We start from the raw sequence: 26,067 nt of genomic DNA, 5'->3' as shown, positions 1-26,067 counted from the left end.
AGGTCCCCTGAGGGACCCACCAGGACCCGCAAAACACACGGGGCTCCCTGACGTGTGCTCTTCTTTCCAGTTTTCTTGCAAGGACATGTCACCTCAATTTACACGCAGTCGCAATGGGCGAGACATGCAGCTCCCTTGGCTTCCCAGATGACGCAGTGGATAAAGAATCTGCCTGCCAATGCAGGAGACACAGGAGACGTGCATTTGATCCCTGAGTCAGGAGGATCCCCTGGAGAAGGGCCTGGCGATCCGCTCCAATATTTCTGCTTAGAGAATCCCTCGGACAGAGGAGCCTGGTGGAGTGCAGCCCGTGGGGTCACAAAGAGTCAGACGCAATTGAGCATGCACGCAACTCCCTGAAGCCAGCAGGAGACACTGGAAAATACTGGTATATTTGTTTTTAAAAGAACATTTTGAAAACAATTGAAATAAATCTTAGAAATGTCACCCACTTCAGAAAGCCTCCCCTCATTAGACGCGCATTCCCCTCCACTCACCCTCAACAGTATCTTATGTCTCCCACTGCCAGCGGCGTCACAGGCAACCTTAGAGCCCAAGGATCCACATCCTTTCCACCAGAGAGGATGAGCAGGATGGTGGGACCTGTCCGTCACCTTTCTATCTGCAAAGCTTGAAGCCCTCCGTAGACATTTGCTGTTCTCTAGCTGATAAGTCATGTCCAATTCTTTGTGATCCCATGGACTGCAGCATGCCAGGCTCTTCTGTCCATGGGATTTCCCAGGCAAAAAAAAAACTAGAGTGGGTTCCCATTTCCTTCTCAAGAGGATCTTCCAGGATCAGGGATCAAACCCACATCCTGCATTGGCAGGTAAATTCTTTACCATTGAACCATCAATAAACATTTAGTGACCGAATATTACTTAGGACTGAAAACAATTTTAAAGATAACCAAGTTCAAACTCCATATAGATGACTAAGAAAACCATAGTCTTCTTCACAAAGGTTGACTTGGCAGGGCCAGGGTCCCCATTTCCACTCCTAGACTCTCTTACCTCACTCTGCTGAATTTTAAATGCCACTTTTCAGCACTCCCGCCTTTTACACATTACACTTTGTCAGTTCAGGAATACAAAAAATGTTTGGGTTGTAACAGGGTTTTGCCCATACAATTGTCTTTTTTCCCTATTAAATGTAAAAGCACACTCTGAGAAAATACATCTGCTAATTGAATTTATTTCTAGATTTATTTTACATGTTTTGAGTTTGTTATAAATGCAGCTTTGAAAGGTTGAAGTTTAAACAATTTAGTGGCCTTTTTTCCTTTGCTCGGTTTCTCAGACACAGAGGAGAGCCTGAGAGCAAGAGAACGCACGTGGCTGTCAGAAGGTACAGCAGGTGGTTTCCTGCTCTGGATGCATGGACACCTGTGGCTCCAGCAACAGTGAGAACTGGACAGGGAACACCAGACCGGTTCCAAGCAGGAAAAGGGGTACGTCAAGGCTGTATATTGTCACCCTGCTTATTTAACTTATATGCAGAGTACATCATGAGAAACGCTGGGCTGGAAGAAGCACAAGCTGGAATCATGGTTTCGGGGAGAAATACCAATAACCTCAGATATGCAGATGACACCAGCCTTATGGCAGAAAGTGAAGAGGAACTAAAAAGCCTCTTGATGAACGTCAAAGAGGAGAGTGAAAAAGTTGGCTTAAAGCTCAACATTCAGAAAACGAAGATCATGGCATCTGGTCCCATCACTTCATGGCAAATAGATGGGGAAACAATGGAAACAGTGACAGACTTTATTTTTTGGGGCTTCAAAATCACTGCAGATGGTGACTGCAGCCATGAAATTAAAAGACGCTTGCTCCTTGGAAGAAAAGTTATGACCAACCTAGATAGCATATTAAAAAGTAGAGACATTACTTTGCCAACAAAGATCCGTCTAGTCAAAGCTATGGATTTTCCAGTAGTCATGTATGGATGGTGAGAGTTGGACTGTGAAGAAAGCTGAGTGCCAAAGAATTGATGCTTTTGAACTGTGGTGTTGGAGAAGACTCTTGAGAGTCCCTTGGACTGCAAGGAGATCCAACCAGTCCATCCTAAAGGAAATCAGTCCTGAATGTTCACTGGAAGGATTGATGCTGAAGCTGAAACTCCAATACTTTGGCCTCCTGATGCGAAGAACTGACTCATTTGAAAAGACCGTGATGCTGGCAAAGATTGAGGGCAGGAGGAGAAGGGGACAACAGAGGATGAGATGATTGGATGGCATCACGGACATGAGTTTGGGTAAACTCTGGGATTGGTGATGCACAGGGAGACCTGGCATGCTGCAGTCCACGGGGTTGCAAAGAGTCCGACATGACTGAGCAACTGAACTGAACTGAACTGGGTCCCACGTTTGGTTCTGAGTCAGTCATTTACAGTCGATGCTCTTGGCTTCTTCAAATGGCTTGGTTGACCGTCTTCAGACTTGCAGGGCCACCCAGATCAGAAGTTTGCCGCCTTTTAACAAGGTCGTTCATTTCCTCTCAGGTACCTTGGCAAACATCCTAGGGCCTGGTTGACCCCCGAGGCCGCCTGCCTGCTGGGGGCTCCCCCAGGGGAACTTCAGGAAAAACCCAGGATACTATTTTTAAATCCCCTGAATCCGACTCAGTTGTTGGGCTCAGATATAAGAAGTGTGAAGCCCCACAGGAATCCTTTCTCCCTGGACAGGCTCGGGCGCTGGTGAGAATGCACCAGGTGAGTAAAAACGGACGCTAAGCAGAAGCGCCAGCAGCAGCCCGGGAAGCCAGTGACCTCCAGGGCTGGAAACCTTCAGCAGGCCACTCCCCACCCCCACACACGCTTCTCCAGTGTCCACATACCTAACCCACAGGAAGCCTTCCAAGGCTTGTCTAAGAGCTCTGAGCATCTGTATTGTTTTAATCTCATCACATAAGATTTTCCTCTCCCTGCTCTTTCCAGACTGAAGGGGTGAGTCTGGACGTGACCTTTCCTGAAGGGCTGAGATCGGTGTGAGCCTCTGACAGGGACGCTTTGCAGCTTTCCTCACTGGAGGCACAGAGAAAGCAACGTGAGGAAAAGCAGGATTCGGTGTGCTAACATTCACGCGCGTGCACACACCCCTGAAGCCCCAGAACCTCGCACAACGAGGGGCTTCAGAAGCAGACAGTCAGGAGGAGCAGAGGGGCTCCAGACGGAAGCACAGAGGGCCGCGGGTGGAGGGGAGGGGTCTGAGGAGGTGCCGGCCGGCCTGGTGGGCCTCACCCCTTCCCGGGCAGAGGGAAGACGGGAGACCCAGCAGGGCGGGCGGCCGGGGCAGCTGAAGAAACTAGGGTACCCGGGTCCCTTCAGAACAGTACCACAGTGCTCGCTCCCCAAAGCCGAAGGAGGTGACAGTCCCCCCGCCACCTGCCCAAGGCTGGGCTCCAGTCTTAACTTGGGTCCAGAGTGGGTAAAGAGCTATTTCTGAACATGGACCCGTTTTGCCTTATTTCTTCATCCTCTTATAAAACCCTGGACACGGGGCAGGGGTGCTGGGCACTGTGAGCGCACACCTGCAAACCCAAACTCTGCAGCAGCTCCACACGCCCCTGCGGCACCAGATAGGGGCACTCTGCTCGCTCGGAGGCCCGGATGAGAGCCCGCGTCCCCACGTCCAGCCGCGAGGCCGGACCCCCAGCAGCATCAGTGACCAGGTTACCCTCCAGCATCAGGGTCTTTGAAAGTCTTTCCTTTTCATCTCTCCTCGGGCTGCAGAGGCTTGTGCTTAAAGTCTCAGAAATCATGACTTTTCTTTATAAATAAGATGGGAGGGAATTTCTGACCAGAGAATGCTGCCTATCCACAGGGGTTGGGGAAGCTGGGAGACTGGCCTGAGGGTTTCCAGGGGGTCCCTCCACTGAACCCAGAAACCTTTTCTCCTCAGGGTTCCTGGCAGCTCTGCAGCCTTTCAACCAGGCTGCTCCTTCGGACTTGAGGATTATTTGTGCTCAAAAGAATATTGGGGCTGCCCTGGTGGCTCAGTAGTAAAGAATCTGCCTGCCAGTGTAGGAGACACAGGTTTGATCCCTGATCCAGGAAGATTCAACATACCTCAGAGCAACTAAGCCCATGTTCCATGACTACTGAGCCTGTGCTGAAGAGCCCAGGAGCCACCAGTACTGAGCCCACATGCAGCAACTCCTAAAGTCTGCACACCCAGGAGCCCGCACTCTGCAGCAAGAGAAGCCGCCGCAGTGAGAAGCCCGAGAGCCGCAGCTAGAGAGGACCGCCCCCCCCTACCCAGCACCAAGGGGAAAGCCTGTGCAGCACTGAAGGCCCGGCACAGCCAAAAACAAATAAACACACAAATACATAAAAAATTTTAAAAAACGAACGTCAGTCTCCCTTCCCATCTGGTTCTGGTGATCCGGGTAGCGTTAGGTTATTTTTCAGCACTTTTCTGCTCCTTTCATCTGGAAGGCAGCAGAGGAGGTACAGCATCTGGGGGTTCCACAGGATCTGTGACTTCTTTTTCCTCCTCTCCAAATGCTCTGGGGTCTGCTGAGCTCAAACCACAAACCCATAGACACTGGGTGTCTTAAGCATTCACTGTGGTATGAAAAAAAAACTAATTTTTAAAAAATTTCTGGGGGGAAAAATGTTTGGAGGAGCCTGGTAGGCTACAGTTCATGGGGTCGCTATGAGTCAGACATGACTGAGCGACTTCACTTTCACTTTTCACCTTCATGCATTGGAGAAGGAAATGGCAACCCACTCCAGTATTCTTGCCTGGAGAATCCCAGGGACGGGGGCGCCTGGTGGAAGGCTATCTATGGGGTCCCACAGAGTCAGACACGACTGAAGCGACCCAGCAGCGGCAGCAGCAGCTCTCAAATTAAATTTCACTGTTGCCAGTGCTTCCATCCTCTGATCTGGTCTTTTTTACGCCCTTCTGTGCCTTTCTAAACACTGGAGCAAACTTTCAGTGACCACACCAGGCAGCAGGCTCTGTGTGCTCACTGACCACAGGACGACAGGCCAGGGTCCCCTCTCCTTCCCTCCATGACCCTGAAAAGAATCGCCACTAACCCACCTGTGTTCCAGGGACAACAGGATGCCGCTCCAGGTCATTTCATTTTCTTTCCTCAATATTCCTCAGTCTCCACATGGATAAAATAAGGTTAATCTAGAAAAATCTCTAACACCCCTTGCGTGGCTTGCATTCAGTCGTGTCCAACTCTGGGGACTGTGGTCCACCAGGCTCCTCTGCTTCTCCAGGCAAGAATACTGGAGCGGGTTGCCATGCCCTCCTCCAGGGGATCTTCCTGACCCAGGGATTGAACCCGTGTCTCCTGCACTGCAGGTGTAGATTCCTCACCCCTTCCAGCTCTATAATCCCATGATCTTAAAACATATCCTCCATCCTTAGCTCAGCTGTGTGTCCTGACACCTTCATGTGCTTCCAGGTACTTCTCTAGTGAGTTCAGTCTGGGCAGTTTGGAGATCGGCATGATAAATAAACCATCCTGCATGCAGACAGGAAGCCCCAGTCACAGGTCTCTGAATGTCAAGGACCGAAGGCAACACTGCCCATCAGAAAAGAACTTGCAAACCTTCTTGACTGGACAGGCAGGATGGGCCAATTCCTTTTGCACCTTTTTAATAGCTCTCACACTTCTTTTTCTCTCGGATTAAAAAAAAAAAAACAACTCATAGCTTAAATTTTGAGGCTATTAAAACATGAGTCAACTCAACACACACAAAGATGAGGAGCAGCGGAGCTTGGCGGGTCAGATGGCCGGCGCGCCTGCCGTTACATCCCCATGGCGGAAAGCCTTCCGCTCACGCTCGGCACCTGGCTCCAAGCTTGGAGGGGGTGGCCTGAGATCAGCCAAAACAGAACAAAATTCTAAGCATGAAATGAGCTGCTGAAGACAATTCACAGGCAACCCCAGCAACAGCCGAGGCTTTCTCAGGTATTAGAGTCTGTCCTGGGCAAGCCTGTGCGTGTTACCATCTAAGGCCAACAGAGGACTCAAAACAGAATCACAGACGGGACCAGAGTCGGCTGACAGCCTCTCTGTTAGTAGCTCAGCCATGTCTGATTCTTTGTGACTCTATAGACTGTAGCCTGCCTGGCTCCTCTGTCCATGGGATTTTCCAAGCAAGAACACCGGAGTGGGTTGCCATGCCCTTCTCCAGGGGATCTTCCCGACCCAGGGACTGAACCCGGGTCTCCTGCATTGCAGGCAGATTCTTTACTGTCTGAGTCACCAGGGAGGCTCCTTTAGGGAACCCTGCACCCGGCCTCTCACCCTCTTGGTTCCCACCCAACCTTCCTCTCTCGTCCCGTCTGTGGGATGGACATCCTCAGAGTTCTCTCCTGGCCTCTAACTTCTCTTCTTCCCCTCTATAGTCTCTCTCCAGCAAAATAACCCACTTCTAACACAAGAAACAAACAAACAAAAAACCCAGAACAACTGGAGCAAGTGCCTGGAGCACACGATTTAAGCGATGGTGGCCACAGAGGCCTGGCACATGCCATCCAGATGTGCCCAGTGTCCCCCGCCGTCTGGCACATGCCATCCAGATGTGCCCACTGTCCCCCGCCGTCTGGCACATGCCATCCAGATATGCCCACTGTCCCCCACCTCCCCATAATTCCTTTCTCGGTTACAGTTATGACTTTGCCTGTCACAGCTCAGATTCTGCTCCACACGATGTATTTTCAGCACTGGGTAATTCCCCTGCCTCCAAACTCCCCCTCCCCTCCACTGATCCAGCTTTTCAGGGAGGCCATGGCCAGAGCTAGGGCCCAGGCCCACGAGTTCACAGATGTTCACAGCTGGGCAGCTTCAGGGGTCATCTGTCCAGTGAAATGGATGTTGGATTATTCAAGCCAACAAGAGCATCTGCAACTCCTGATGAAAAGGCAGCACGAAGCCCATGAGGCCAAGAAGGAACCGCCTGTGACGCTGGCCGAGAGCAGCGACAGCCCAGCCGGTGGGAGCCGCCTATGATGCTGGCCAAGAGCAGTGATAGCCCAGCCGGTTTACCGACCATCAGGAGCAAATGAAGTTCATGTTCAGCAAAGTTCACTTTCCAAAAAGACCTGCCCTGTGTGTGTGAAAGCCACAGCGATAAATTTGCTGGATTTAGCCCACGTGGCCACCCAGAGCCAAAGAGAACAAACAACATAACGGGAAATTCTCCGAGCCCCGGGTAATCCTGCCAGGGCTCACAGGACTAAGCCCTAAGTCACACAAAATGAACTGGTTAGTTTTCCCATTAATCGTGTGTGCCCAAACAACAGAAGTGCAAGCATTAAAAATACTCAGCTCAGAGACACTCGTCCACACAAAGTAACAGTTAAAAACACTCCATTCAGAAACATTCATCAAAATAAAATAAGTCTCCAGGCTACTTACATCTGTGTCGGGTCCTTTATCCGCCCCCGGACAAGAAAAAGTAACAAATTCATGGCACCTCTTGTGAACCACAAAACAGCAAACTGGTGGAGAGAAAAGAAACTAAAGTTAGAAGAGTGCACTGAACACACAAAGCTGTGTCCTCCAGAAAGGCCCACCTGCTGTCAGAAGCCAAAGTAATCTCACCACAGACAGAATCTCATAAACGGCGATCAGACAGCATTTCACTGGAGACTGGGCCTCGCTTGGCATTGCTTGGATTCCCAGATAACAGAACCACAAAATGCCAGCACGGACACGGCACAGGAGACCGAAAGCTTCCCTGTGTCCTCTAACGCTGCGGGAAGAGGACCAGGGCTGCTAAGACCCTCCTCCCGAGGCATAAACCAGGAAGCTACATGTAAAGCACCCTGCGCTCCCCCCTCCCCTCCACTGACACACACAGGTGTGTAAACGTGGATAAACGTTAGACCCTGTAAGATATAAGGAGAATAACTTATTACAAATAATACGTGAGTATCACCAAGAACTTCCTTAACAGAATTCTGAGCTTCAAGAACTCCTTAAGACACAAACCAGATCTACGGAAAATAGCCCTTTGAAGTGGTGAAAAGCTGGAAAGCACCGTCTCTCTTGAATCTACCAGCTGGGGGGCGTCACCCACAGATATACCAAACCACTACGCAGCAAGCATTTTCCAAACAATATAGGGCTTTCATAAGTCTTCCTGAAGATGAATCAATAAAAAAATCACGAGTTACAGAAACTAGTAAGTCAGGTTTTTATGAAAAGTATAACATGGAGGACACAGAAAATATAAATAAATGTCCTAGGCCACCCTCCCGCTAAACGTGCAGCACCAGCTCCGAGGCGCACAGCCTATGGCTCCCTTGTTTTCTGCTGAACAGTAAGTTGGGCTTCCCTGGTGGCTCAGACAGTAAAGCCCCCCCCACCCCCCACTGCAGTGCAGGAGACCTGGGTTCCAACCCTGGCTCGGGAAGATCTCCTGGAGAAGGGAATGGTAACCCTTTATTCTTTTTTTTTTCCTTTGAGGCTAATTACTTTACAATATTGTACTGGTTTTGCCATACATTGATATGAATCATCTATGAGTGTACATGTGTTCCCCATCCTGAACCCCCTCCCACCTCCCTCCCCATCCCAACCCTTTGGGTTGTTCCAGAGCACCGGCTTTGAGTGTCCTGTTTCGTGCATCAAACCTAGACTGGCGATCTGTTTCACATTTGGTAATATACATGTTTCAATGCTATTCTCTCAAATCATCCCACTCTCGCCTTCTCCCACAGAGTCCAAAAGTCTGTTCTTTACATCTGTGTCTCTTTTGCTGTCTCGCATATAGGGTCATCTTTACCATCTTTCTAAATTCCATATATATGCATTAATATACTGTATTGGTGTTTTTCTTTCTGACTTACTTCACTCTGTATAATAGGCTCCAGTTTCATCCACCTCATTAGAACTGATTCAAATACATTTTTTAATGGCTGAGTAATATTCCATTGTGTATATGTACCACAGCTTTCTTATCCATTCATCTGCTGATGGACATCTAGGTTGCTTCCATGTCCTGACTATTGTAAACAATGCTGTGATGAACACTGGGGTACACGTGTCTCTTTCAATTCTGGTTTCCTCGGTGTGTATACCTAGCAGTGGGGTTGTACAGCTTTTCTATTTCCAGTTTTTTAAGGAATCTCCACACTGTTCTCCATAGTGGCTGCCACTCCAGTATTTCTGCCTGGAGAATTCCGTAGACAGAGGAGGCTGGAGGGCTATAGTCCATAGGGTCGCAAAGCGTTGGACATGACTGAGCGACTAACACTTTCACTTTCAGCTAAAAAAACAACATTCGTTCAGAAATTCTGGGTGAGTCCTACATAGAAGGCAAGTGAGACCTCCCCAGGCCCTGGCTCTCTTCTGCTGCTGCTGAGGATGCTTCACCTTCCTGCACACACGTCAGGAGGCAGGGCCCACTGAAGAGGGCAGGAGAGGGTGGTAGTTCTTCTGCGAGCCGAGACCCCAAGATGGAGGGGGCACTTAGAGGCCTGGTGGGGCCATTCAGGGCGTTTGTGTGCAGCACGAGCAGCCACCGAAGGGTCTGAACCTGAGTGACGAAAGCCCTTCCTCGGCTTCTGACGGGCCGATGGTGGTGACGGGAAGGGTTCGCTGGGACAGGTCAGGGCCCTAAGGACCGGGGAGGGGGGCGTCCTCCGTAGTCTAGGATTGAAAGTGATGGCCATCACTGTTCGACCCGTGAGAGACGGAGGCGTGAGATGCCAGGGACCCCGAGGAGGACCTGCCGGCTGACCACAGACACTGCCTGTCAGCCTCCTGCCAAGGGCTACTCCGCGGGTCACGCATCTCACTGAATCCTCACAGCGCTACTTAATACACTCCGACATCTGTGTCTTATGGATGGGAAAGCATTGCACCCATCTCTGGTGTCTAGTCTGTATAAGCTCGTGATGTTTGCAGACAGGAGAGGGGGTGGGAGAGACGGACAGACGGAGCGATGAACAGGGCAGATGGACACGGGTCTTCTGGACAGTCACCTCTCCGTGCAGAGGAGCCAGGAGCCAAACTAAGGTTTGCTGGGCCCCACGCCCCCGCCCACCTCACGCTGGTGGACGGGAGAGGAAAAGGTGATGAAGGAGCCGCAGGGTCTGCACATGGTGCCAGGGACATGCCTGCCTGGAAAAATGGCTCCAAGTCTAGTTAGTAAGCATATAAAAGTGAATACACAGCGCGGGCTGGGCAGAAGGTTCCTCCAGGTTTTTCTGTGATGTTATGATGCTACCTTTTGTCCAGCCCACTGCGTGTGTGTGTGTGAGAAACCCAGAGCGTGAAGCTCTGGGTGTACGTGTCAGGGAAGCAGGATAAAGGATGACTGCTTTCTTTTTAAACAGCTTTAAGATAGTCATAATACAACATCAATGCAAAAGCGTATCTTTAAAAACAAAACCCTCAGGCTGGGCACGAGCAGGCAGAACGGGGCACTTAGGGAGCCGCCCCCTGGCAGGTGGACGGTTAGCGAAGGCCTCCCTTCAGGACAGGGAAGCCTGGGTGAGGTGCTGGCTGCGGGCCTCCCGGGGCGAGACCCCACAGAGGCGCCCCCGGCCCTCACCGCCCCAGCGCCGCGGCCTCCCGGCCGTGTCCGGCCCCATCGCAGGCTCCTGAGGACTGACGGACAGCAGCGCGGACGTTCAGACCAGGCCCATCAGCCACTCTCCCCGACACGGACTCGGCTCCACTCGCGGAATGAGGAAGACAAGGGCCACAGGGCCCGTTTCCTCTCCACGGTTCATTACAGAGACTCTATGTGGAGCGGACACGGTGCATGCTGAGTCCCTGCTCAGCGCGCCAGCCTTCGAGCGCTTTCTCTAGTCCAGGCTACAGCTGATAAACCCCTACAGATCAGGCTGGTGTCTGTGCCTGCCAGTGCGCTCAGCTCTCCAGCAGGAACTGCATAGACTGTACACCTGGAATCCCCAGTCCAGTCATATCCTGCAATCAGGCCCGCACTGAACAATATAATCTGAAGGGGCAGCAAAAGCCCCCAGAGAGCTGCTCCCCCCTGAGTGATCCAGGTGGGTTCAAGGACTCAGAGATGAGATAAAGAAAAGGAACCTGCTCCCCCCACCCCCGCCCCGGGGGCGGGGGGTTGCTGATTACGAAGAGGGAGCAGGGAGACCCTCTCCATTCAAGCCCACAGAGTTTGCTTGGAAAGATAAAAGGTTTTGGAAGTGCTTGGTGGTGACAGTTGTACCATCTGTGTGCACTAAGTCCCCCGAGCTGTGCGTGTAAACACGGTTAAAATCTCAAGTTCTAAGTTACACACACTTTGTTGTTGTTGAGTCGCTAAGTCATGTCTGACTCTTTGCGACCCCATGGACTGTAGCATCCCAGGCTCACCATGATATAATTTAAATTATGCATCAACCTGGAGTGAGATTTATGAAGTTATAAATAGATGCACAGACATGGAGTCTTGCTTACGTAGATTTACGGCTTTTTTTGTTCCCAGTGGACCTGGCTGCAAAACCAAGGAAGTATTTACTTCCATTTCATTAGGTTCTACATAAAGTCCATGCCAGATTAGAGGGGAGACGCGGGAAAAAATGAGTTTTCAGAGCCAAGGACTCACATGATCTCAGAGGATTAGAAATGGGCTCCTCCGACCTTCACGTCTCTGTGCAAAGGGTCAGCATCAGCACCAGGGATGGAAACCAGGGCCTCACCCCCAGAGCCCGGCTCTCCACCCCATCCTCGGGACCGGCTGTCACCTCTACGTGTAAAACAGGGTCATCCCTGTTCACACACCACACAGATCACAGGCTTGCTGAGGGGAGAAAGTACATACTTAGGTATCACCTTCCATTTTGCTTAAACAATAATTTCCTTTCACCCTCAAGTCTTAAGTCCATATCATTTCAAATTCAGCTCATAGTCATGTAAAATGGAACATGTGCATACAAGTCCTGTTGTCCAAAATTAATGGGGTAAAAGCCATTACGTAACAAACCTGCAATTCAAAAAAGGAGCCTACTAAATTTAATAGTTTGACTTCATTTAGAGCGGAAGACAGGCAGCCAAGCTTCTGAGAGCTCCTTTTTTAAATACATAAATGGCTGCCATCACGTGAGATGGTTTTAATTAAATCTTGCTTAGCTGGAAGGGATTAATGAAAGGTAACGTCACATCAGAACAGTGAAAGGAAAACCTCTAAGGCGAGCGAACTGCTTTCAGCTTTGCGGGGAAAGTAACGAAAACCTGAGCCTATATTCCATTCTCATATTAAAAGAAAATTACTGGTTTAGGTTTGTAACAATAAAAACGGTCTTCTTGTGTGATGCATGTTAAAGTTGTGTGAAAACAAGCCGAATCAATGCACTCTGTCACACCGTGCGATCTGCCATTCTGCAGCCAGCACGCTGACTCTGCCCAAGCCTCTGTGCACATTCTCCCGAGTAAACCGTGTCAAAACCCCCAATATTCAACATTTCCCCCTTCCCCAGAGGAATCGCCTATGACCCCCTCCTCAGCTTTCTATCACCAAGTCCCACACATGCTGCCTCCTTTGTGTCACTCCCTGCTTGGAGCTGAGATGTATTTTGAAGAAAGAGCTGAGGGACTGAACGTGAGGTGTGAAGTGGAGAGACCAGAGGTGGCCCTCGTGTTCCTGGCCAGAGAATCTAGGCCAACAGTGTGGCCACGGTGAAGCCAAGAGGAGAGCCCTGGGGTGAAACAGAGCAGAGAAGACCAGGAGGGAGAGACAGACAGGCAGACAGAGAAGCAGGTCTGTGTCAGGTTGGCATTCAGCTTCCATATTATGCATGTCTATGATCCATCAACGGAGATCACTCTGCTGCTTTTCAGACTGCACCCAAGCCCTGCATTTCGGACTCTTCTGCTGACTAGGAGGGCTACTCCATTTCTTCTAAGAGATTCTTGCCCACAATACCTTGGTCACCTGATGTGAAGAGCCAACTCACTGGAAAAGACTATGATGCTGGGAAAAACTGAGGGCAGGAGAAGGGGACGACAGAGGATGAGATGGCTGGATGGTATCATCGACTCAATGGACATGAGTTTGAGCAAGCTCCAGGAGACAGTGAAGGACAGAGGAGACTGTCGTGCTGCAGTCCACGGGGTTGCAAAGAGTCAGATAAGACTTAGCATCTCAACAACAACAACAAATGATCCATCAAATACCCTTTAAATTTTTCATTCTCTTGAGATTTCCCTGGTGGTTGGGTGGCTAAGACTGTGCTGCCAGTCAGGGGCCCCGGGTTCCACCCCAGTCAGAGAACTAGAACCCAGGCACCACAACTGAGAGGCCACCTGCGGTGAAGACCTGGTGCAGCCAAATAAAGATTTTAAAAAATAATGACATATACTCTAAATTTTTCATTTTCTTCATATACAGCTGCCCTTCATACATATGATCTAATTTAATGCACCTGAACACAGCAGCTCCTAAGTACATGCTTTTTACTGCTAATGCCCACTGGAACCGAGCAGCTGAAAGAGTCCTAAATGACAAAAAAGACCAGAAGGTGGTGGAAATGAGTGGCGCAGGCCGGGGGCCTGCCTGCTGTAATGACGACGCGAGGCTCTAAGAGGCAAAGCTCATGCCACTTGCGTAAGGCCGCCCCAAATCTTCCCAAGAAAGGCAGGAAAAGAAGCTGCAGGTCCAGGATTCTGGAAGGATGGAAGGCAGTAAAAACACGCAGGAATCAGGCTTCAATTCTCAGTGACGACGAAACCTCCAGCTCACAAGTGCATTCCACCTGCCTGGAGCACCAGCAGGGACGAGCCTGACTCTCGCTCCAGGGGGACTGAGCGTCAGGAAGTGTAACCCACGGATCTCGCCTTTTCTCCGTTTGGCCAAATAATGTGTTTTTCTCAGTGTGTCTGTGCAAGGCTTAGTCAGCCTTATAATAACTTACAAACGTATAATAACTTCACTCATTCATTCCATTCCTCAGCAAACATTTATAAAGCACCTACCGCCCACCCCTGCTCCCCCAGATGGACAAGACACAGAGCGTTTGCCTTTCAGGAGCGCGGAGGCCAGTTAAGAAGAAGGACATGTAAAGGAAGAGGCATCTGTCATTTCTCTGTCCCCACCTCTTCCTGCCTTTATCTCCCACTTTTCTCTCTCCTTCAATTATAATGCAAAGACCAAGGTATATTTTATGTTATTGAACAGCTTTTACCTTTGTCTTTATTTATTTATTTTTGATGTAGACCATTTTCAAAGCCAATGCAGATGCCAGAGACTCAGGTTCAATCCCTGGGTTGGGAAGATCCTCTGGAGGAGGAAATGGCAGCCCACTCCAGTATTCTTGCCTGGAGAATCCCAAGGACAGAGGAGCCTGGCAGGCTATAGTCCATGGGGTCACAAAAAGTCAGACACAACTTAGCAACTAAACTACAACAATATACATACATACACTCATATACATAATATATATATACACCCACACACATACATATATACACAAAAACCAAGGCAGTATCTAGAAAGTTAATAATTCAATAAATAAAAATGATACTCAAACGGCATATGTGTGCTTAAGAGCAGAGCAACACCCTGGTTCTCAAATGGATCCCAGTTGCTAAGAGCAGATAAGTCTGCAGCATCCAGGCAAAGCTTCGTACGAAAGTCAACTTCAGATTTCACCCACGGGGATGAACAGGAACAGGCTGGAAGGGCTTTGGGGGCGATCATCGCCGGGAGCTCCATGGGACAGCATGTTCGTGTCTGAAAACTCCCTGCATCACCAGTGAACAGTGAGCTCAGCTTTAAGTCCAAAGCAGCAGTGAGCAATAAACAAACATGTGAATTAGGTTCTGCACACACTTCCATGGGGAAAACTAAAGGCCCACAAAGATCACAGGTGACTGTAGGCAAAAAAAGTTATTTCAAACCTAAATTGCTGATGTGAAATGGAAAGGGTGCGATTTAAAAATATCAGGGGCATTGGTACAGACTCATCTTCTCACAGCTATCAATGGGTTTAATAAAGTCAGAATTCTTAAAGGGTTCAGTAGAGAAGGGTTATCAGGAGTCCCAACGTAAAAATCATGGACTTTTTTTATATGTCCTGCTTTATGTATTAGCTAGTGTTTGCAATCAAAAGCATAACAATGACTCTATTTGCTTGATGCTTGCTGATTCTGTAAAGCACTTTCTCAATCTTTATTGATGATATAACACATGTTCCTACACAAATATTAAGCCACTCAGAAAACAAACAGTTGTCTTCCTCAAGGGACCCAGAGTTCAGGGAAGTCACCTTTACATTCACCTCCATGAAGATTATTACCAATTTAAAAGGCTGTAAACATCACTGGGTATCTGAGAATAACAGCCCTGGGGAGAGCTCAGAAAGACTCCACTGCTGTAGTTTCCAAACTGTGCCCCCTGGGAGCTTTTTCTGGGCAGAGTCGGGGAGGTGAGTGATGAAGTTATACTCCCCCCAGCCTCAACTTGTCTCTCCTTTAATCCAAGGCTACAGACTAAGCCTCAAGTCCAAGTCCTGCTATCCTAGCAGCCTCACGAAGAGTCAACATCTTCAGCACATATTTGTTCAGTAAACAAGCCACTTGGTTACAAGCTGAAGGTCAGGGTAAAGCCAAGAGCTGTGTCTATCTTTCTGGAGTTCGTACATTTCATAATCTATATCCACTGACTTTCAAAATAAAGTTGCATGTTTGTTCATGTGGCCACACCTTCCACAAATACCCGTGAAGTTCCGAGGAAAAAGCCAGGACGGCTGGCAGGCACGGAAGGACGTGGGGTTTAATAAAGCACAGTTCTTCACAGACCTCTGTCTGCATGGGATGCCAAAAGCCACCTGAGAAGAGACGGTGAAAGTCCTGAATGCAGTTTCAAGAAGATGATGTGCTGGAGTGCTGGGAAGAGGACTCAGCGGAAGACGAGATGAGCTCCGGAGAGAAGCCAGCAGAGACTGGAGCCTAAAATCTGTGAGGTGGGAGCGCCTCACAAAGGGAGCTTTCAACAGTGTGAGAGCTGGATCGTAAAGAAGGCTGAGCGCCAAAGAACTGATGCTTTCAAACCGTGGTGCAGGAGAAGATGAGAGTCCCTTGGACGCAAGGAGATCCAACCAGTCACTCCTAAAGGAAACCAACCCTGAATATTCACTGGAAGGACTGATGCTGATGTGCTAATATTTTGACCACCTAATGCGAAGAGCTGACTCATTAGAAAAGACCCTGATGCTGGGAAAGACTGAAGGCAGGAGAAGGGGACGACAGAGGATGAGATGGTTGGATGGCACCACCAACTCAATGGACATGAGTTTTTGAAAACTCCAGGAGATGGTGAAGGACAGGGAAGCCTGGCGTGCTGCAGTCCATGGGGGTTGCAGAGTCGGACACGACAGAGCACAGCACAGCATATTGTAAATCAACTATACTTCAATAAATTTTTTTTAAAAAATTAAACTTAAAAAATAAAATAGAGGAATTAGCAGGAGAGCAGGGTATAAAGAAACAGAGGCAGTGGACAGACGCTTTCAGTTTAGTTAAATTCTGGTCAACGATTTGCTGAGCAGCAGCTACATCCCAGGGCGGGTGTGGGCCCTGGTGATGGGAAAGATCAATGAGACTCAGGTCGCTTCAAGAGCTTCTAGCCTGGTTTGGAAAAGAGAGTCATAAACAGGTAACTTTAAGATCAGGAAGTAGGTGAAGTCAAGTCTTCCCAGCGTGGTCTGTGAGCACCTGCAGAAAGGCTCTGATGCAAGGTCACGTTCAGGGAAGACAAAAGGCCAGGGGACTTCCCCCAACTGAGTGAGCGGCGGAGCCGACAGTTAAATCCACATGAAATGATAAAAACAGGCCTGGGCTGCTTCGCGTAAACCTTGGAGGCAGGTCGGTGGTCAGAGGAAAACTCAAGTCCTGATGGAAAGGAACGTGATTCATATCAACCAAGAAAATAACTACTTTTGGTCATGGTTCACAGAAAGAAATTATGAAGTTGTTCCAAATCCCTTAGTAAATACTCTAATTTTGGAATTCAGTGCTTTTTTTAAAAATTTGATTTAGGCATGACATGTAATTACAAAGCTCCTGTGGGTAAAGTTAGGGAAAAAGTGTTTCATATTTAATGTCTGGTTTGGCTTTGATTTCAATCAATGTTGGAAATGGGGTAAGAACTGCCTCCGAACGAAAGGAGGATATTACAGTTTAGTTAGAAAGGCAGAGGCCGTAACAGAGGCAAGCACAGTGTTGCCACTTCTGAAACTAGAAGGTGCCCACAGGCAGCGGCAGTGTTCAATTCTTAGAGGTAAACACATGTGGAAAGTTTCCCTAAATAAAACGCTTTCATTTTCTCGAGATTACATGGAGCTTATGTGACAAAGTCAGTCCACATTAATATGTAAATTTCTACCCAAGTGTTTCCCTTGGTTTATCTTGGACAACAATTCACAAGGAGCCGTAATACATTAATTACCTCTCTTTTATCAAGTATGTTGGGAATAAATAAAGCATCAGAGATACGGAACATGACATTAATTACTAAGCAATGAGGCCAGAAGAGTCCAAAAAGGAGACGTGAAGGCGTCTGAGGGGCTCCTAAGCCCATGGGTAGCGGTGACAGAGCTCAAGGGAAGGACTTGCCACAAAGGAACCAGGAAAGTTTTCATGTAAATAAGGATGTTGGGCAGAGAAAGAACAAGAAAATTAAAAAAAAAAAGTCAACCTTACAAAATGAGTATTACATTTCTAAATTGGATGCCAGAAAATATAAGGCAAAATAAGTTTTAAAACACAATAAGTTGTTATCCAGAATTACTTGTGACGTAGAGCTACTTGTGGATTTTAAACGCTGTACACGCGTCTGCAGGCAGGAGAGTCTACAAGGACACAGGGAAACCAGTGGACGGCGGTGCTCGGGGAGACTTTACACCACTTTCCCCCCTTCTGTTCATGTACATTTTTCCTAATTCTTCAACCATTAACTAAATTTATAAAAATATGACTTTAAAGATGATATTCAGAGTAACAAGGTACAAGATTCTGAAGTGCTTTTTGAATCATTGTTAAGAGAAAACTAGGAAGCGTGTATTTAGAATCAAACTTGCTTTGTTACAATGTGAGCCTAGCAGGTATTTAACACAGTTCTCTGAGTTATGGTGCTGGGTGCTCAACCTCATGGGTCTATATGGAAATGAGAAAACCCAACTCTGAAATGCTCAAGGACAGAAGCAGAAACAAGAATCCAAAGACCAAGAAAGCAGGAACAACCAGATCAATGTCATCGGCTTAGAGCCCTTCGGTTTTATACACCAGCAATTCCACACTCAGCAATTCCCTTTTTAAAAATGCACACATAAGATACACACAAAAATGCGTGGCACAGAGGGGTTTATAACAGCATTGTCTGTAAGAGTTTAAAATTGGGACCAAGCTAAGAGTGCAACAGTGGTTACCAGGTGCCCACTTGCTACCGCGCTCCAGAGCCTTATAAACGGGTAGACATCCAAACACAGTGAGAGGCAGAAGGAAAGCTGGCTGCAAACGAGAGCGGAATACATCTCAGCATCTGTGCACCACTCAGCTCCCCACTGAGGGGCCGTGGAGCCGCTCCAACAAGGATCACAGCCCACCAAGAAAGGCACCAAGGTGATCAACCGGTCCATCCTAAAGGAAATCCACCCTGAATATTCACTGGAAGGACTGATGCTGAAACTGAAGCTCCAATACTTTGGCTATCTGATGCAAAGAGCCGACTCATTGGAAAAGCCCCTGATGCTGGCAAACACTGAATGCAAGAGAAGGGGGTAACAGAGGATGGTTGGATGGCATCACCAACTCAATGGACATGAGTCTGACCACTTGGGGAGATAGCCTGGCGTGCTGCAATCCACAAGGTTGTAAAGAATTGGACACACCTGAATGACTGAACAAAACAAGAAAGGCACCGCTGTCTTAGAGAATGGGAGGGAGTCATGTTCACAGGCTTTGGGGAGGAGTGAAAATGTACACTAGACTGTGTCGGCGTTTGCACAAGTCTGAGACAGTAGGAGCCACTGTGCTGCAGGCCTCGCAGGCTATCCAAGTGACTGCGTGTCACGTGAATTCAAATGACTGTGTATCGTGAATTATCTTTTTTTTGTTTGTTTGCTGTTTAAAACTATTTTTCTTTCAGTTTTATTGCAAGACAATTGATATAGAATATCATATATGTTTAAGGCATACAACATAAGGATTGACACAATTAATTAACGTTCTTCATCTCACATAAATACAAAAGAACTTTACCATGTGATGAGAACTGTTATTTTAAAAAGCTAATGTTTAGTCGCTCAGTCATAGCTGACTCTTTGCAACCTCATGGACTGCAGCCCACCACGGTCCTCTGTTCATGGGATTTTCCAGACAAGAACACTGGTGGCCATTTCCTTCCCTAGGGGACCTTCCTGACCCAGGGATCAAACCCATGTCTCCTGCATTGCAGGCAGGTTCTTTACCACTGACCCACCAGGAAAGCCCTGAATCCTTGGCTGGCCTGGTTCAGCAGCACCCCAAACAACACTGAAAGGCCACGCGTCCCATTATGTCTTATTTCCAAATTTAAAATAGTTTTCTCATGTTTTTGCTCTTTTGAGATGCTTTCCCCCTAGATTTTCTGGATTGAGATTTTGTTCTGAGTTATCTTGAGATGGTCTGTCTGGGGATGCCTGAAATATGTTCTCCGGCGGTTTCTGGTGCGTTGTCGTCCAGCACACGGGCTTCTCCAACCCCAGCACCATTGGGCAGCGTCCTCCGCCCAGATTCCACAGCAATTTTACAGTCTGCGAATCCGCCTGAAATCCGAAACCCGCCAAGTTCCACCAAAGCCGTCTCCTGCTATAACCCTATGTCACTATTAACCACCTAGGCTGAAGGAAATGGACTGGCACAATCAACATATCAATGGGGGGTTCTTTGGTGGGGGTGGGGGATCTTACTTTTGGCATGTGACAATTTCAAGGGCACATTTTAAAGCTAAAGGTGGAGCGTGAACTTGGTCCTTTCCAGTCGGATTCGCTGCATAAGCACACGGTCCCCTGGAGCCCCGCTTCCCTCAGCATCATCAGACCCTCAGCTAGACCACCTCCTCCACCAACCACGCCCGCAGGAGGCAGGCTCCCCGGGCAGAGGGCCCAAGAGCCACACGGCCAGCGGTCCAGGGTCTCCATCCGTGTGCGCACACAGGCACACCTGAAAACAAGAGACAAGTCATCCGAGGCTGCAGAAGGGTCTCCCGGCTCGACCACGGGGTTTACACTTGAACGGGGTTGCCCGAGGGAGATAAGGAGCAGGAACAGTCTTCAGGAAGCTCCAGCTCAGTGCCTTTATCACAGATGAGGAAACAGCACAGGAAGAAGGGAAGGGCTGAGTCACCAGCCAATCCTCGGGGAGGCAGAGTTCCAACCCGGGGGCTGGTCCAAGGGTCAGAGCGTCCACCAGGACAGCACCCTTGGAAGCTGATCATCTTCCCACAACCGGAGCTCCTGGGTGCTCAGTGTGGGTGCGGCTATGGCCACGCTAAGGCTCTGATTTTCTGACTATCGCACTTGGATTTTATTGGCAAGACCAGTGAAGATCAGCTGCACAGAGGGGCCCGTGCTTACCGCGGGTCTGAGCCCAAGGTGTCTCCTTGCTGAAAGGTCGGGGGTGGCAGGGATGTGCGGGGCCCAGGTGAGAAGTCGGGCCTGAGCCAGCCGAGCAGCCCAGCGGAAGGGCAGGGGGTTGTCCGCGCTCCAGGCAAGTAAACCTGAGTGAGGCCAGGACGTGCGTGGGGGTGATGGAGCAAGTCCGCAAGGAGACCAGGTTGGAGGCCTGTCAGAGCCCCAGCCGCAGGCAGACAGAGCGGGAGCGGGCCCCGGAGCTGCACTGATCCTCGTCCAGGTCTCAGGATGCAGTGGAGGGGAGGGGCCCCCCGTGCAATCGGGGACGTCTGATGCCAGGAGAGAGGACAGGGGTCCGGGAGGAGATGCAGGCACTCCCCCAGCTCTGACCCTCTGCCTCCGCGGGGAGAAAGAGGAGACCGAGAGTGCTCCCGGGTCAGGCCTCTGCGAGGGCACCACCCACTCCCACCCACCAGGCCAGTCTGCGGTCGGGGTCTGGGGATGGTGGCAGAGGAGGTGCTGCCTCTCCATAAGGCACTAGTGTCTCTGAAAACTGACTCAGTCATTGCATGTGGAGCCTGTGAGCCTGTGGCTCTCACTGACTCTACGGTCTGGGGTCCACAGAGGAACCCCAAGGAGCTGGGCCGCTCTGCCCAGAAGCTCCTTCGCAGGAAGGAGCCTGGTGGGAGGGTGTCTGCAGACAGACTGGACCGTCCCTCCCCACCTCGGCCCTGAAGTCTGCTCACTCTGCACTTCTTTTTGGCAACTGAGTGCTAAACCCAGGAAGGAAAGATGAGGTCAATTCTGTGGAAACACCTGTCATGGATTTCTGCTCCCTTGACAAAGAGAAAATTGGAGAAATGCTGATAAGGTTCCTGGGCTATAAATAATGACTCAGATATCTCCACCCTGGTGCCTGCAGTGGGACATCTGTGCAAGCCTGGGGGCTGTGACCACAGCACGGCGCACCGAGGAGAAGCCTGGGTCCTCGAGGAGCTTCCGCCTCCAGCCTGGGCTCCCGAGAGGTTGCTCAGCGGCTGTAAACACGCGAAGCTTTATTGACCAAACTGATGGGGCCAGTTCTGAGTCTTCTGCTTCTTCATCTCCCCTGTCCAAATCCTCCAAAGAAACAATCTGAGTTTGCTCCACACCCTCGCCCCTGAGCTGTTAGATGACCTTGAAGGTAAGCCCTCCTCTCCCCGAAGGTCAAGCCAACTTTGCCAGAGCTTTTCATGAAAGGACGTATGGAAAGAAATCTGACACAATTTCCAGCTCTTCACCCCATTTTAGAAAGTGACTTTTGGGACTTCCCTGGCAGTCCACGCTTCCACTGCAGGGGGCAAGGATTCGATCTCTGGTCGGGAAACTAGAATCTTGCACAGCAGCCCCCAAAATAATTTTTAAAAAAATGGTTTTCACTGTTTTGTGTACCAGTTCCATAAAGCTTAGAAAACAGTCTACTCAGTATTTGAGACTCATTTGGATTCACTAGACCGAAAATGGGTTTCACATTTGTTCTCCCCTAAAGCCACGGGGAGCTGAGAAGCCCGGTTTTGCTCTGTGATGACCATATTTTCCCGTGACTGTCCTGTCGGTGACACACCATTGCAACCCAGCTCCACTCAGCACCTCGTTGCTGCGCACCTGTCATGTGCAGACACGGGCCCGCGTGACGTGACGAGCCCGGGACACGAGTGCGTCGTGCGGGCAGCACACGGGCAGCCACGATGACGGCTGTGCACACGCGCATGTGGCCCCAGGATGGGGCGCAGAGCCTGTCTGGTAGGGAGGGCGTCGGCCGCTCCCTGTGAGGCATACAGGTGCCGCCCGCGTAAGACGAACTCTGCTCTGGGGAGCGCGGCTCGTGGCACAGAAGCACCAGGGAAATGAAACATTAGACCCGCAGTGGTAAAGGGAGACCGACGGGGCAGGAATCAGGGGCCACGTCCAAGATAAGGCTCAAGTTCACTCATTCAGTATGTCCTCAGGCTCTAGAACTCAGGCAACACTTTATGCAAACATGATAAAACACCACCCCCGAAAATAAAGATAACCAAATATAAGTCAAACGTAATGAAGGGCTTAGAAAAGGTTGTGTTTCTGTCTCACTGGAAACAGAGCCGACGGGACTCACTAGGTGGACACGCAGAGGTTTGAGGGACTTCCTGGGCTCGGAGGGGACTGAGCAGAGGGCCGCCGTCCACGTGGAATCACCCGCTTCCTCTCTCACCCAAGCAGCTGCAGGTGGGTTTCCACGTCTCGCTGTCTTTCCTGGTCACCCTAGTAACTAACCCTTGAAAGCAAGTCCTCACCCCCAGCACCAGCACCTTCATGCGTGTCAAGGGAACTTCCTCCTTGGCACGTGACCCCAAGGTTTCGTTTCTCTCTTCATCCTGGGGCGGGCAGCCAGACCTTGTTATGCTCTCCCCAGGCCTCCTGAACCCCGCCCCCCAGCACCAAGAAGAGAGCCCACTCCCAAACCTGTGACCAACGAGCCACCGCCAGCAGGGGCAGGGCCTTCCAAACCGTCTTTAACCTCCTGATGGAAAGCTGCACCCACACCTTCTTCTCAGGCCCCCAAGTTCACGGAAACTAACAGATCCTGGGGCCGCCTTTTCCCAGACCCCAGCCCTAAGGCCTTGGCACATTCCGCCCCTTCCAACGTCTCTTTCCTAAAGAACCATGAGGACCCGTGCTCGTGGGCTGGGAGACCCACCCAAGCTGCTCCTCAGCCTGAGACGCGGATGCGATAGGAGCCACAGGGACTAGGGGACCAAGGTCTCCGGGGGAGCCAGGGGGATGGTGACCACTCGGCCAGCACACCCTCAGCACTCCAGGTGGATGCCGTGCTCGGGTCTGCAGGTCAAAACTGACATTGTGAAAATGATTGCTCCCAATTGCCAGTGACTCATTAAAAAGGTGAACACCTGTGTACATGTGTATATACACAGGTGTATGTACATGTGTATGAACATACGTGCAGTTCTTCCTTTACACGCTATGCTTATCTAGGCTGTACCAACAGTCTATGAGCTGCTTTCAGTAAGAGATTTTTCTTCTTAAAGATGACATTTTATTCCCCTAATTAAGCTATGAAACACAGAAAGCAAAAACTGGAGGTGGTAGGCATAGATGTTCATGTTTTCGTAAACTGATTCTAAGAAAGCTGCCATCATTGGTAATGAAGACCTACATCGTGGCTTAGAAGCTTCCTTAAAAGGACATAAAAACTGTTTAAATGCTTTAGTAAACAGTTGATGAGTGTCTTATTTGGAGAAAGGGACAAACTCGCAATCATGAAGACATTTGTAGATGCTACAGGTGAGGCTGTAAGAAATAAGACACTCCGTGTCGCAGTGTAATGATATTCCAGTATCAGGCAGATGGAGCTGCTCCGCTGAGACGACCCATCCCTGGAGGTGGACGCCGGCGGCCTGGGCCTTCCTGTGGCCTCAGCAGGCGGCAGCACGCGGCTTCAGGGGACACTGGCTGCTGCTCTCCAGCCTCCCATGTCCTCCCCTGCGTCCTTTCAGGGAGAAGCTGCTTCACGAGAAAGCCAGCCAGCCTTGCTCGCAGGGGCCTGTCCCAGAAACTGCAAGGACCGCTCAGCCTCCACCAGCACCACCAGCCAGCCTCCCAAGTCCAGAGCGGGCGACCTCGACGGGAGCCACCCGTGCTCCACAGCCAGGGGTTCACTTCAAAAGTGAAGGAATGAGAGTTAAAAAATACTGAGAACTGTTCATGAACAACGCCTCGGTGATGGCCCACAAAGCAGCCTCCGTCGTCTGGGAGCCCTTACCCCATGCCCGCTCTCGCCAGGAGACGGCTTTTTTTTTTTAAATTGAAGTTGATTTACAATGTTGTGCCAGTCTCTGCTGTACAGCAAAGGGACTCAGTCTCACACACATGTGCATTTTAATAGATACTCTTCTCCATTATGGTTTATCCCACATTAGATACAGCTCCCTGTGCTGTATGGTAGGACCTGTTGCTTATCCGTTGTATTACCTGTTCTGTATTTAAGAGTTTGTATCTGCTAACCCCGAACTCCCAGCTCTTCCCACCCCACCTCTCCCCCTTGGCAACACAGGTCTGTTCTCTACACCTGAGTCTGTTCTTGTAGATAAGTTCATCCGTGCCTCTTTTAGACTCCACTTATAAGCGATATATTTGTCTCTCTCTGACTCACTATGACAATCTCTAGTTGCATCTACGTTGCTACAAATGGCAAACTCTGTTCTTCTCTATGGCTGAGTAGGATTCTATCACATGCGTGTACCACATCTCTATCCCCTGTCTGTCGATGGACACTGAGGCTGTGAACACCGCTGCTGTGAACACGGAGTGCAGGCATCTTCCAGAATGCGTGTCTGAATACGTGCCCAGGAGCGGAACTGCTGGGTCATAGGTCGTTCTATTTTTAGTTTTCCCTTTTCCCCACACTCTCTCCAGGATTTACTGTTCATAGATTTTTTTTGATGGTGGCCAGTCTGACCGATATGAGGTGACAGCTCACTGTAGTTTTGAATTTCTCTAACAATTAGCAACGTGGAGCATCTTTTCATGTGCCTACTAGTCATCTGTGTGTCTTCTTTAGAGAAATGTCTATTATGGTCTTTTGCCCATTTTTCAATTGGGTTGTTTGTTCTTTGGTTGCTGAATTGTAGGAGCTGTTTGTATTGATACATATTGGAGATTAAGCAGGTGTCAATTCTTAACTCTCTGGCTGCCAATTAATTCACAAGCTCCCACAATGCCCACAAAATGCTTCTACATTGAGCAGACAGGTTCTCAGGTCAATATGCTTTAGCATCTACACTCCCAGTATAAGGGCCTCCCTGGTGGCTCAGTGGTAAAGAACCCGCCTGCTAATGCAAGAGATGCAGGCTCGATCCCTGGGTCAAGAAGACCCCCTGGAGAAGGAAATGGCAACCCACTCCAGTATTCTTACCGGAGAAACCCCATGGACAGAGGAGCCTGGAGGGCTTCAGTCCACGGGGTAGAAGGGAGTTGGACACAACTGAGTAGAAGCACACGCGTCATAACGTAAGCCTAGGCACTCGGGGCACCTGGTCGATCTGCCATACATTTCTCCGGATAGTTTCACATCACTGCTGCCGCTCACTGGCTGCCTGACACGTGAGCTCTCAGAACCTCAATTACTGCAGCATGAAATGAGCATAAAAAACAGTTAGGGCGATTGCTGCACTGGAATATGAGGCCAGTCTCCATTGTGAACACCAGAGAATGAAGGCTTTCTGAACATGTCCGTCACAGCTCAGGACACACTGGTATCTCCCTGCTGGAATGTTTCACTGTTACTTGGTGGTTGTCAGCTTACACTTACATGTGCAAGATAATACACGCCTGCAGAGGTTGATCAAAACCACTCAGGAGGAAATCTGGTTGGGGAAATATTTTTTATATACAGATGAGATGTTGAGTTTTTTACTTCATGTCCTCCAGAAGTATTTGGATGTGCTTTTCTAAAGGACAGACATATTGAGGCAATCTTGGAG

The 26,067-nt window shown here is 49.6% G+C and overlaps 1 protein-coding gene across 3 annotated transcripts in view; it reads right to left on the bottom strand.

The window, feature by feature from the left end:
• Nucleotides 1–26,067, bottom strand: part of PRKCA (protein kinase C alpha) — a 303,137-nt gene that overhangs the window by 161,778 nt on the left and 115,292 nt on the right. For all 3 annotated transcript variants that reach the window (XM_019980528.2, XM_070774240.1, XM_070774239.1), the window contains exon 3: nt 7,383–7,465. In XM_019980528.2, the coding sequence (XP_019836087.2) occupies nt 7,383–7,465 (83 nt within the window). The remainder of the gene's footprint in view (nt 1–7,382; nt 7,466–26,067) is intronic.

The sequence above is a fragment of the Bos indicus genome, chromosome 19, assembly GCF_029378745.1.
Source record: "Bos indicus isolate NIAB-ARS_2022 breed Sahiwal x Tharparkar chromosome 19, NIAB-ARS_B.indTharparkar_mat_pri_1.0, whole genome shotgun sequence".
In the NCBI taxonomy this organism is placed as follows: Eukaryota; Metazoa; Chordata; class Mammalia; order Artiodactyla; family Bovidae; genus Bos; species Bos indicus.
The sequence above is the reverse complement of the archived record's forward strand: the minus strand, read 5'-3'. Positions and strand labels throughout refer to the sequence as shown.